The sequence below is a fragment of the Urocampus carinirostris genome, chromosome 4, assembly GCF_059441175.1.
Source record: "Urocampus carinirostris isolate Australia breed hairy pipefish chromosome 4, RoL_Ucar_1.0, whole genome shotgun sequence".
NCBI lineage: Eukaryota > Metazoa > Chordata > Actinopteri > Syngnathiformes > Syngnathidae > Urocampus > Urocampus carinirostris.
The window spans coordinates 32,435,479-32,448,292 of NC_142352.1; the positions used below are offsets into that span (position 1 = coordinate 32,435,479).

The following is a 12,814-nucleotide window of genomic DNA, read 5'->3' on the forward strand; positions in this document are numbered from 1 at the left end:
GGGAGGCAGGAGGAGAGGAAGACCAAATGAGAACTGGGCCGACAACATTAATTAATGGACTGGTGCAAACTTTGCCGCGACCCCAAAAACAGACCAGGAACCGTCAACAAAGGAGAAGGCTGTTCAGAGTTGCGTCCTCATTGGCGCCATGACAATCAATGCGGTTAAGGGATCCATGAACTGTAAACCATGAATTATGAGATGAAATGTTGAAATAATTTGGTTCCACTTCACGATTGTGTCTCACATATTTTAAGTTTTTTAATTTTAAGTTTGAAACCTGAAATGTGGCTATATGAATAAATGTTTTGAGGGGCAATCCTTTCACTAGGCACTGTATCTAACATTCAACATTACAGTACAGTGCAGCTTCATCAAGACCCTCTATGATTTTCTTTTAAGCAGAGGGATCCATTTTTTAAAACAGAGTTATTGATCATACTTTAAAACAGTAAAGAAGACCAGTCTGTGATTCCCATCCTGAGGGACAGGCGCTGAAGGTATCAGTATGAAATTCAGGTGGCATCTGGACTTCCTGGTAGTTGCTGATGCTCTGCTTACACACTGAAAAGGCCTTGTAGGAATTGCAGTCTTTCACCTCCCAGTGGCCTAGAGCAGGCCCACCAGACATTGCAACACAGCCATTTGCACTGACTAAAATAAAATAAAAAGCAGAACTATGTAAGATGTTTACTTGTATACTTGTACTTTTTCAAATATGTATGAATTCATTAATCACAGATATACATTGCTCATCAGCTTACTAACGTTGAAAGAAAAAGAAAATGAATGAAAACTTAAAAAAACTGTCTAGCAATTATTATCATAATAAAAATCTTTTAAAGGCATCTGTACAGACATTGCTGGAAATACACTCTTATTTTGTATATCTTTTCATTGATTTCAAAGCAGCAAGATGATTAAGGCAGAGGTACCTCTACTCACGAATGTTTCTACATACGAAAGCTTCAGGTTATGACGTACCTGAACGGGAAAATATTGCAAGTAGTTATGAAGATTGTCGCCAAATGCATTGCAGTTCGTCAGTTTTCATTTGTTTTTTATTTTGTTTTTTTCGTACATTTCGAACTTCAAAATGGTCAAATGGTGTGCATGGGGTAGATCTGATACGAGGTATCCTGAGCAGCTGGTTGGTGGGGTGCATTTTTTACTCTTTCACAAGCCACATCTAAATCGAGTCAACCACAACACCATGTCACGGTCGCCATGACGACCAGTATGCCACGCCCCGAACTCAAGCTGAAGCAGATCAGCTGATTGCTGTTCTGCTTTTTAAGGCTGGATTTTGGGTTTGGCGGGTTCATTACTACTCATTCTTCACAATCCCGGTCTGTTATGCCTTGTCCTGTTTAGTCTGTTATGCCTTGTCCTGTTTTAGTCTGTTATGCCTTGTCCTGTTGAGTTCGTGCCGGAGGAACTCTGTGTTGTTCTGTTTTGCCCCGGAGTATTGGGCGACTTTTATTTGTAAAATAAAACTTATGGATCGTCAACGCATTTGAGTTCTCCCTTCATGCCTCCTGCCTTCGTTCTGGTCCGGTCTTCTCTCCATCCACGCCATCACGTCTCGTGACAGAATGAACCCGCCAACAAATAGAACTCAGCGAACGATCCCAGCGCGACTTGGGGAGAGCTGGAGAGCGCAGTTCGGCAGGCGCCTACTGAGTTGGCCTTCCCTGCCCGTTCGAACCACGGCCCCGCCCGTCGTGGCCCTTGCTGTGCCTCGAATGGGGTCCCGGGAAGAATTGACGCCTGCCTGTTCAACTCTCATGCCTGCCTGCCCGACTCCCGTGCCGATTGCCTGCTATTCCGTCTCCCCTGCGTGCCAGCCCGACTCCGACTCTGCTGCCCGTCGGGCCGACTCCGACTCTGCTGCCCGTCGGGCCGACTCCGACTCTGCTGCCCGTCGGGCCGACTCCGACTCTGCTGCCCGTCGGGCCGACTCCGACTCCGCTGCCTGCCTGTCCGACTCTTCTGAACCCGAACCCCCAGAGTGCGACTCTTCTGCATCGGCCTGACCTGAGTGCGACTCTTCTGCATCGGCCTGACCTGAGTGCGACTCTTCTGCATCGGCCTGACCTGAGTGCGACTCTTCTGCATCGGCCTGACCTGAGTGCGACTCTTCTGCATCGGCCTGACCTGAGTGCGACTCTTCTGCATCGGCCTGACCTGAGTGCGACTCTTCTGCATCGGCCTGACCTGAGTGCGACTCTTCTGCATCGGCCTGACCTGAGTGCGACTCTTCTGCATCGGCCTGACCTGAGTGCGACTCTTCTGCATCGGCCTGACCTGAGTGCGACTCTTCTGCATCGGCCTGACCTGAGTGCGACTCTTCTGCATCGGCCTGACCTGAGTGCGACTCTTCTGCATCGGCCTGACCTGAGTGCGACTCTTCTGCATCGGCCTGACCTGAGTGCGACTCTTCTGCATCGGCCTGTCCTGAGTGCGACTCTTCTGCATCGGCCTGTCCTGAGTGCGACTCTTCTGCATCGGCCTGTCCTGAGTGCGACTCTTCTGCATCGGCCTGTCCTGAGTGCGACTCTTCTGTAGAGGCCTGTCCTGTTTATCTGTCCTGATTTTGCCTGTCCTGTTTATCTGTCCTGTTCTCGTCGGTTCTGCCTGTCTGTCATCCCCTGTCCAGTTGGCCACCAGACCCCCCCTGCCGAGCGTCGATTCCGATCCGCCCGACGCAGATGGCGCCTGCCTCTCCCCGTTCCTGCGTGTTCGGAGGAGGGAGCAGGGTTGCCCCAATCGCGATCGTCAACATTCCGGGGCGCGAGGTAGTAATTTTTTCTTTTTTGGGACCTCGGGAGCTGTCCCTTAAGAGGGGGGCTCTGTCACGGTCGCCATGACGACCAGTATGCCACGCCCCGAACTCAAGCTGAAGCAGATCAGCTGATTGCTGTTCTGCTTTTTAAGGCTGGATTTTGGGTTTGGCGGGTTCATTACTACTCATTCTTCACAATCCCGGTCTGTTATGCCTTGTCCTGTTTAGTCTGTTATGCCTTGTCCTGTTTTAGTCTGTTATGCCTTGTCCTGTTGAGTTCGTGCCGGAGGAACTCTGTGTTGTTCTGTTTTGCCCCGGAGTATTGGGCGACTTTTATTTGTAAAATAAAACTTATGGATCGTCAACGCATTTGAGTTCTCCCTTCATGCCTCCTGCCTTCGTTCTGGTCCGGTCTTCTCTCCATCCACGCCATCACGTCTCGTGACACACCAACTCATCGTGGATAAAGTTAATACGGATGTCTCCATCTGTTCTAAGGTAGGTGAACAAAGTATTTGAGGCAACATACTGTCAGTTTGCTGGAGAGAAATATTAAGTTATCTATACATCTCTCACGTTAGGCTGACGTTAGTTAACGTTAGCTCTTGGCTAGGTTGTACATCACATCAATTTGTTAACAGGCAGTTCAGTGGCCTGTTATGCTAGTTTTTCACGTTGGTAATCATACGTTTCACCAAGTATGCATTTCATCGATAGTTAGCTGTTGTCTAAAGCGCTCTCGTCATAGTAACGTTAAGCAGCGAGCGCCTATCGCAAATCTGCGGAAGAATTGACACAGCACTTTGCTGCAATTATTTGTGAGGATGGTTATATTCCTGTTGCAAAAAAAACAGTGAAGAGGAGAACAAACCAGAGAAGCTGGTGTCTGCAATGGAGATTAGAGAGGTGCTGGCCAATTGGGAAGTTACTGCTTTCATTGGGAAAAAAAACGTCCAGAAAAAGTGGCAAGTGGTCGTCCAACAGCTCTCTTTAATGACAATTGCCTCACGCGTTTCAGTTACTTTTTGAAGAGGAAACGAATCTCCTTGGATCATTTCCTTTTTTTAAAAGCCCTGTTGAAATGGATAGCGATGCGAGTCCAGCTAAAATAGAATCAACATCAAAACTGAAACAGGCAAAAAAATAAAAAATTGTGCCGTAAAATTTCTAGTGTTAAAGTTCATTTAAAGTAACGGTGACTTGAATTTTAAGTGTACAATAAATGCTTACGTATTATCAAAAGTCGTGCGCCATCACTGCTCCTCCGAATGCCCCCTCATACCCCATGCAGCACGTGCACACCTTTGTTACGGCGACTCGCATTTTAATTCATTTCTATTATCTTATTCATCTCACTACTGTACTTTTTTAATGTTTGATTACATTTTTTTTAGTGATCAGGTAGATGTGTTTTATATCGATTTAGGTTTCACTTTGATCCTTTTGGGAGGTCAGGAACAGGCCAATTAGTTTAAAATTATTTCAAGATTGGGAATATTTGCTCATTACACAAGCAAATCGGACTACGAACATGATTCTGGAACGAATCAAGCCCGTATGTAGAGGCACCGCTGTATTAATTTTATAATAATTAAAAAAAAAGAAAAAAAAAGAAAACGATAAATATATCAAGATTTCTACTTCATGGATTTCGCCCATCACGGGTTTCTTCTAGAACCGAACTCCCGCAATAAACGAGGGATCTCTGTACATAAAAAAGTCAGAAGATGTCTCTGAGATCCATTAAACACAAAAAAGATGGGACCTAATTTCACCATTTTGAAATGTTTGCCACAGTAAAAATGTAGGATTAATTTACCTTCTTTGACTGATTTTTTATTTCCTTTTTTTCTTTTCTTTCTGTGCTCACTTTTGCTGCTGCTGTGAAGTTCACCACGCCCACCCCCGCTTCAACTTTGTACTACTAACAAATAAGCGCAGCGACAGAGACGTAACTACGCATATTAACCAAACAACCCTTTAAACAAAAGCGAGTGGGAGGAAAACGGTGCCAGCGAGCACACAATAATGTTTGCGACATTTTTTGAATGATATATTTTAGAGTGATTTTGATTACACATTTTGATACACATTTCTATATATTTAAGAATAATATCGTATTTTTCAATAATGCAAGTTTATAAGACTGGTGCGACAAATTACAGCCTGGCGCCCCACCAGGGACTTGTAAAAGATGTACTTGATCATCAACCTATCGATATTAATATGATAATGAATGGCTTCAAAAGAAGAATCCAACATTTAGAAAAATAAAAAAATAAAAAATAAACAAGCTCTCAAACAGATCAGCTTCAACCTTATGTATACCTGGTTGGTGCTTGTTCCAATTTGTAAAGGTGAGAGGCAGAGTGGAGCCATTGTGATGCATCCATCTGTATTCTCCCCTCTCCTCCATGTATACGAGGCCAATCCAATAAGACATGCTGTCGTTTGCCCCGTTAGCATTCAGCAAACTGTTGACAAAAGCTTGCTCGAACCTTTCGGAAGGATGCAAAAACTTTCGTGAAACAGCGCTATTAATGTTTCTCCCAAATGAAAGCAAACAAGTATGGATGCGGCACCTGTTTTCCACAGTAAGTAGAGGTGCAGTGCAGTAGTAGGCACTCTGCGCGTCCTTATGTGTCTGCTCATGCCTGGTGATGGCATAACAGGAGTGACCATAACGCTTCCAGCCCTGCAATAGAAGAACAACATCAAATATGTTCCATTTTAAGGTTAGAATACAGGTCTTTAATGGGGACTAATTCCGTTCTTAATTCCAATACTCTTACATCGCAAACTTTGAACTCAGTCTACTAGTTTAGAATTTATAAAACTGTCAAATATTGGTACTCCGTCGATCAAACTAAAAACTGTTGAGTTATTTTCAACACTTCAACTGAATCTGCATTCTTTTTTGATTAAAATTTGAACGAGCGTTTTCGATAATAATGTTTGGATTTAGCGTCAATAGATCGTATATATTAGTATGTTCTGGTGCGGGGTAAACATGTTGCATCGGAGTGATTTGGGGAATAGAAAAAAAGTTTTTTTTTTTTTTTTTTAACTATTTTTGGGTTATCACAAAAAAGACAAAATCAAGTTGGGCTACATAAAAGCTAATTTTTGTGAATACCATTAAAATAAGGGTAGTAAACATGTCTTCCTCCCAGCTCTCAGGGGTACGATTCCAACATTCTGTAATATGGTACATGCGATTTCCAGTTCCACCCATCTGATCTTATATTTTTTATCAAAATCCATCAAAATCTATCCATCTAATATAATCCAAATATAATCTAACGATCTAAACTTTTTTTTTATAAATAAATCCTATACAGCCAAATTATAATTTTAAAAATCATCTTTCTGTATGTATTGCACCACGGGGCGGAAATTATTTCAGGCCACTACATTTACATTTATTTACATGATACTCAATCACCATCATATGGATGTTATATTCATTGGAAACATTTTTTTCCTTTTTCAGAGCTCAGTGTATCTGAACATTATGGAATGTGTCCTGTTTGTCCTCCAACAGAAACCAGATATTTTCCCACTATCAAACATATTTGAAAAAACACCAGGTAGCCAAGAGGGAGCCCCAAAGAACCGCAATTTTAACAAGTTGGCGATAGAAAGCATCTTACTATGCCTTTAAGCCCCAGCCATCTGTGCATTTGTTGGTCCAGAGAATTTTGTTGACATGATGGCTTTTAGAGAAACTTGAATTTGAAAAAAAGGTGCGTATACGTAATCTAGGTTTGTCAAGCTGTTTTACGTATACAGGTATGTACAACTCAGACCGCAACATCATCGATGGACAGGCAGACACAGGCATGAAAGAAGTTGGGCAACTGTTAGCCAATTAGACCGCAGAACGCAATGCACCATGAAAATCCGCAAAGTAGCAAAACTACGATAAGAAAACCACAATTAAGAAAGGGATTACTGTATTGTATTTGAACGTCATCTTTGGAGGATGTTAAGCAGAAATATCACACTGTGAACTATTTTTTTTAATAAAAACATTTGTAATTTTCAATTCCTTACATAGAACCTAATCAATTCCATCTTGAAAAGGTGTTAAACATTTGAGGACATTTAGAGTAAAGCTTTACATAATCACAAAATCCACACAATTAAAAAACTATACACACTTAACCTCATCAATTTTAGATCTTAAAATACTTATTCTGGTGTAATAGCAATACAATTTCCAACAATAATGGGAAGAGCTGGTCCAAGGCATAAGCTAACTAAGAGGCTGCTTAGGGCCCAAAAAACAATAGGGGCCCCCCAAGAGTGGTTAACGTTTATATAATTCGTTAAGTGTAATTCCTTTTGTGTGTGGGTGATGATTATTGATATATACTATCAAATATGCGTTCATTTACAAAAACAAATGTTAACAGAGTAGTTTCCTACAGCAAAACTGAAAGCATTTCTTTTATACATTGTTTGATGTACCTCTGTGCATTTATATATCTATATAAGTATTTGTTTGAGTTTAAATCAAGTACATTTGTACATTTGTTGTTGCAGCATATTGTGTTTGCAATAAATTATTGGTTCATTTGGTTACTTTTAGATGGCCTAGACAGTGTTCATTTTACCTCTGAAAAGTGATGAGTCCCGGGGACTCGCATGCTCAAAAATCTATGGGTCCCAACAGAGATCTATGGGTCCCCAAAATTCAGTGTGCTCCAAGCCCTTACAAACTGTCATATTTTCCCTGACAAAATACAAAAAACCTTTTTTTTTTCAAACATGTTTATTTATGTGGTTTAACATGTTATATTGTACATGTTTCCTTATATCATATATATTATTAATGATTTTTTTGTTGTGAGACACTGAGTTGCTTGACATGAATGAGGTTAATTATAAAAAAAAGTTCAAAAATGAAGTACCTTGGACGTTCACTGTAGAAGGAAAAAATACATGCAAATATAATTAAGTAGAATAATACATTTTCTTATTCAAATTATGAATTCATTGTCTGCATTAAATTATTGTTGGTAATATACTGATTAAAAGGGATCACCACAAACCTGTCTTTTTTCATTTTCTCCTTTTATACTTCCTTTTTTTCTTAACTTTTTTATAAAACATAATAATTCGTAATATTACGCATCAAAGCAAGTGAGCCGTTTGAAAGCCGGCTCTCTTTAATGAGTTGAGCCGAAAAAGCCGGTTCTCTAAAAAGAAACGGACTTTCACACAACTCGAACTGGAGATCGGCGTGCAGACGAAAACTCGAACCGCAAGACCAAAACAACAATGGCGGATCTGCCTCTCGAAAAGTTTGGAGTGCGGTAAATCTCTGTTAAAAAATGATAATGACAATTTCGTGTCAAAAAAGTTGCGTACCAGGGACGCACGTTGATTTGACACGATGCGTCCCTAGCAAAAATAATGCGTCTAGAACGCAGGGACGCGGGCAAACGAGAACACCGCCTAAATGACTTTCAGTATTCCACATTGTGCTATATATTTTACTAATTAGTGTTAATAAATCCCAGGTGGCTAATTAGATTTTGTTCCATTTTAGATTGTAAACGATAGGCGAAACATACCTAGGTGCCCTTTAAGGTTTTATGTATTGATTCCTGTGTGGGCCGTTAGGGAAAGTGACTCACTTTATTAAAATGAAAGACATTTTTGCAAATTTGCAATCTGTTGTCCGCTTCCGTGGCCTTCTTCACTGTGCATTACAATCTGACTACAACAGAAACATCTAACATTTGGTATTTTAAGTGTATTTGTTATGACAAAGTGGAATATGGAATGAGTTATTGTATGTATGCAAATAATCAAGTAATAGGGGGTTCCTAAATCTAATTTTGCTTAGGACCCCATGAAGGCTTGAGACTGCCCTGATAATGAATTCTACCCATCCAATTCCTCCTTGGCCCCATTTTTGGATCGACACAAAAATAGTTCTCATATTAACATCCTCTGTCCACATTTCTCAAGCAATTCTAACACCAGGTTAAATTGTACATTCCAACAATTCCGTCCATTTCACAGCCAAACACTTCAGTGCTACTGCATTTACAACCAACATGCCAAACATGTACTAAGAAGTGCATGTATTTTAGATTCAATGTTCAATTTTTCACCTCTGGACAGCCTTTATCCAAAGCTTCATTTCCCTGCGATGTTGGAGGTTTCTCCTTTTTGCACACAGCAGGCAGTTGCTCATCACATGAAACCAAAACCCAGGCACCTTCCTGGAAAAATTAAGGTAACCAAGTAAGAAATAGTTGAACAAAAGATAAAATCATGCTTTATGGTTAATGACAGTTTAAAAGAGATAGCCACCAAAGGAAAGATAGTCGCTTTGAATTTTGCCGATTAACATTTAAAGTTGGAGTTAAATTGAGGTTTCTAATTATCTGACCAGAGGGGCAACATTTTGTAGCCCTTTGAAAGTGTTTGTTAGTATTAGTGTCATGGACTTTCACAAAATTTAGATCCCTTCGCTTATTTGGGAGTTATGTTTTCAAGTGAAAGTTTTAAGAACCTGATTTTTTCCGTATGACGCACTTTTTTTTTAACCTAAAAAAGGAACTTAAAATTTGGGCATGCATAACACACAAGGTTTTTACCTTTTTAATTCAATGATTGATAAAAAACAAATTGCTGACCACAATCGTAAAACATTGGATGCAAGAGGAATCAAACCTTGCTGAATCCTATCCACTCGACTACCAGTAATATAGATGGCATAAGAAAAGGCATTCGATATTATCCAATGTTCACACTATTTTTAGTCACAGTACTAGATACGACGAGAGTTAGAGAATGGAAAGTTGTCCTGAAAAGTAAAAAGGCACACCGATGGAAAAAACTCTTTGGTCATCCCTTCTGGTATCTTATGATGAATTGGAATTTGAAAGACGTTAAATAAATACATTGTCAATTTTATGTTGGTATTGTGTTCACAATCTATGTTGTCAATGAATGATTCTAATCATGGCAGCACATATTCAACGTTTGTCATTTACAACGTTTAGTTTGGGCTGAGAAAAAGTGAAACAATTTACAACTATTTTTAATTAAAAAAAAATAGGGGTGAGCGTTATACATGAATAAATACAGTAAATTTAATTGCCAGTGACCTATTTAGTACATGCACTACTAATAAGTGCTATCTTTTCCAATCGATCAAAAAGTGACTGTAGCCTTCAACCACGAGAAGATGTCATCAGGTGGTGTACAACTATCACTGGACTTTTCGACACTGAACCACAACGCCCTCGAGATGGCGGGCTGGAAGTGATGGCCAGTCACTGCCCATCCTCTCCTGGTCCCAGCCAAGCTAGAGGCTCTCTCCACGGTTTCCCCCACCCTACGAGGAGCTGGCTTCCTCTCCCTTCCTCCTATTCAGGGTTCTGTCAATGTGTCCCATCCAGACTGCGATGGGAAGCCCCTGAACCCGACCTCCACTGGGAATAGCCATGCCTGCCATGCCTTGTCCCTGCACTGTTGGACCAGTTCATGGGACTTGATGGCTTTTTTTTATGGGCTTCGTAGCATCCATCTTTCCACGGTACAGTTAGTTTAGTCAGGATGTTCTTTTTGGCCCTCTTCTGCCCAAAACAAATGTCTGGCCCAAGGGAAGTTTGGAGGACCAGGGCAAAGTGTAATTTCCTTCCAAGATCTACCCTCAACTGCTATGCTGGTTCTGTCTGCAAGAGGCTCTTCTTGGTCTTCGTGGAGGATGTCGTTTTCTTCTCCTCTGATGAATTCGATGGAATGCGTTGATTGAGGTTGGTGCTTCTTCTGCCTTTTCTGTCAGCCAGTGCACTGAGGACCTCGTCATTGTGCCAGTTGTATCTGCCCTGGCTAAGAGCAGTCTGGCGTCTTGCCAGTGTCCCTCTCTCTTCACATAGTCAGCACTGTGGGTCATCCCTCAACCCCCACCTGACAGGTCAGTTGGTGTTGAAAGGGTGTTGTGCACTCAGCAGAGCAAGAACAAGTTTTGGAAAGGTTCCAACTTCCAGAGTTCAGGCGAGGTGATTACATATGTGATTTTTAATCTTGTGTGTGCATTTATGATTTATGAATTTTAGATCTTGAGTAAATCACGAATATATTTGTTGATCTAAAAAAATAAGTGTGTAAATGTTTTATGTTAAAAAATGACAGTAATATGTCACTTTCATTTTAAGGTGCGGAAAGTTCTCCAAATACAATTTACCACTGGCAAACAGTACCTTAATTATTTGCATAACCCATAATAAATCTCCATAATTGATATGTAATCCTTGCACAAAGTAACATTTCATAGTGTCCTGTTTAGGTGTAGCATGCACCTGTTTTCTTGGGCTTGCCCCGTAGGGAGCAACGATGCTTCCGAGGACAATACCATACAAACTAATGTTAGATGCTGTAATAACAAGGGAAAAAAAATGCAATGGCAAAGCAAAGCAGTGTTGGCTTCATTTTTAAGCAAATTTGTTGTGAAACATGGCAACTATTTCAAGCATTTACAAGCATTGCGCCCAAAGTTCAAGGACTTTTCAATCCTTGAAATCACAACATTAAAATTCAAGCATTTTAAAGGATATCAAGCACCTGTAAGAAGCCTATAGAAATTGGCATTTTACTCAACATATATTTTTTTGCAATGTTTAAGAACATGACTTAAATGTGTGCAAAAGGTAAACTATGTTTGTGGGAGGAAAGCATTTATTATGTTCATGATGTTTTATTGCAGACTTTCACCTTAAGCAGGAAAAGAATTATAAATATGCAAACATTCGCATGACGGCATTATTGTGCATTTTCAAATTTGCATGTGGCGTTCTGATGCATCACTTTATGGTTGTGTTTGTTGCCTACCTTCCTGTCTGCCTTGGCACAGAGAATGGAACCAGTCAGGTTGTGAGGAGGCTGATACTGCTGCCACATTGTGAGAGTCACTGGTGAGCAATCAGACCACTCTACAGCAGGAGACAAAACTTGCTTCCGGAGACCGATCCACATTGCTGTAGTCTCGCCAGAATCTGAAATTAGACACTCTATTTGCTGGAGCTGAGATCACGTTTCTACACTGACGTACAATAACTTACAATTAGTCAGAAGGCTTTGCAGCACCTCTACTTCTGAGAGCGTGTGAAGGCTGGTGAGATTGGCATGACGAGAGCGGCATGCCTGAGAAGACTCCTCCCAGTTTCCTGCATGAGTCAGGATCTGGTAGCAGAAACCGTTATGAGGCCGCCAGCCATCATCACACACTGTATGGACATACTGCCAGTTGTCTGGATGAGAGGACAATATATTCTAAATCAGAAGGGCATACTAACAGTTTTTAACAGTTTGTCACGTTTTTATTTGTATTTTTCCATGTTTTTAGTGCTCATGGAAACAACGTATGATTCATACACCTACCTTTTGAATGGCCTATTTCAAGTATTTTTAAGGACTTCCAAAGGCAATTTTCCAATTTCTCCAGTACCATTAAAAGAAAAAATCAAGTGTGAATCATGTATTTCACAGAGCAAAACATATATCTGTGATTTACATATGGGATTTTTAATCTTGCGTGTGCATTTATAAAGACCTACTGTATTGGTTTTGAGATATTGAGTAAATCTGGTATATGTGTTCTTGAGACAAATCTCTCCCCATACAAGTGTTGGGTAAAATTGTACATTTTAAGTTACTGAAAGTTATTCCCCGTCACAATTTACCACGAAGAAACGCTACCTTATTTTTGCACAGGTCCATATTTGATATGGAATCCTTACATCAATGTTTAGGTGTCTAATGCAACTTCATAGGAAAATGCCATACAAACTAGTGGCAGCTGCAGTTCATCCCGAGGGAAGAATGCAATGGCAAAGCGAAGCCACCAGAGAAGGTGTCAGCGTCATTTTTAAGCAGACTTGTTGAGAAACATGGCCAAAATATCAAGCATATATGAGCATTTCACCACTTCATAATCCAAGTACTTTCCAATCCTTGAAAACACATTAAAATTTCAATCTCCCATACGGACCCTGAGTAAGAAAG

The 12,814-nt window shown here is 40.7% G+C and overlaps 1 protein-coding gene across 1 annotated transcript in view; it reads right to left on the reverse strand.

Moving 5' to 3' along the window:
- Positions 1-12,814, reverse strand: part of pla2r1 (phospholipase A2 receptor 1) — a 48,202-nt gene that overhangs the window by 24,391 nt on the left and 10,997 nt on the right. Inside the window, exons 7-12 of the mRNA XM_088334215.1 lie at positions 11,872-12,060; positions 11,642-11,805; positions 8,914-9,024; positions 5,368-5,480; positions 5,114-5,283; positions 443-654 (exon numbers count right to left, since the gene is read on the reverse strand). Of these exons, the coding sequence (XP_088190341.1) occupies positions 443-654; positions 5,114-5,283; positions 5,368-5,480; positions 8,914-9,024; positions 11,642-11,805; positions 11,872-12,060 (959 nt within the window). The remainder of the gene's footprint in view (positions 1-442; positions 655-5,113; positions 5,284-5,367; positions 5,481-8,913; positions 9,025-11,641; positions 11,806-11,871; positions 12,061-12,814) is intronic.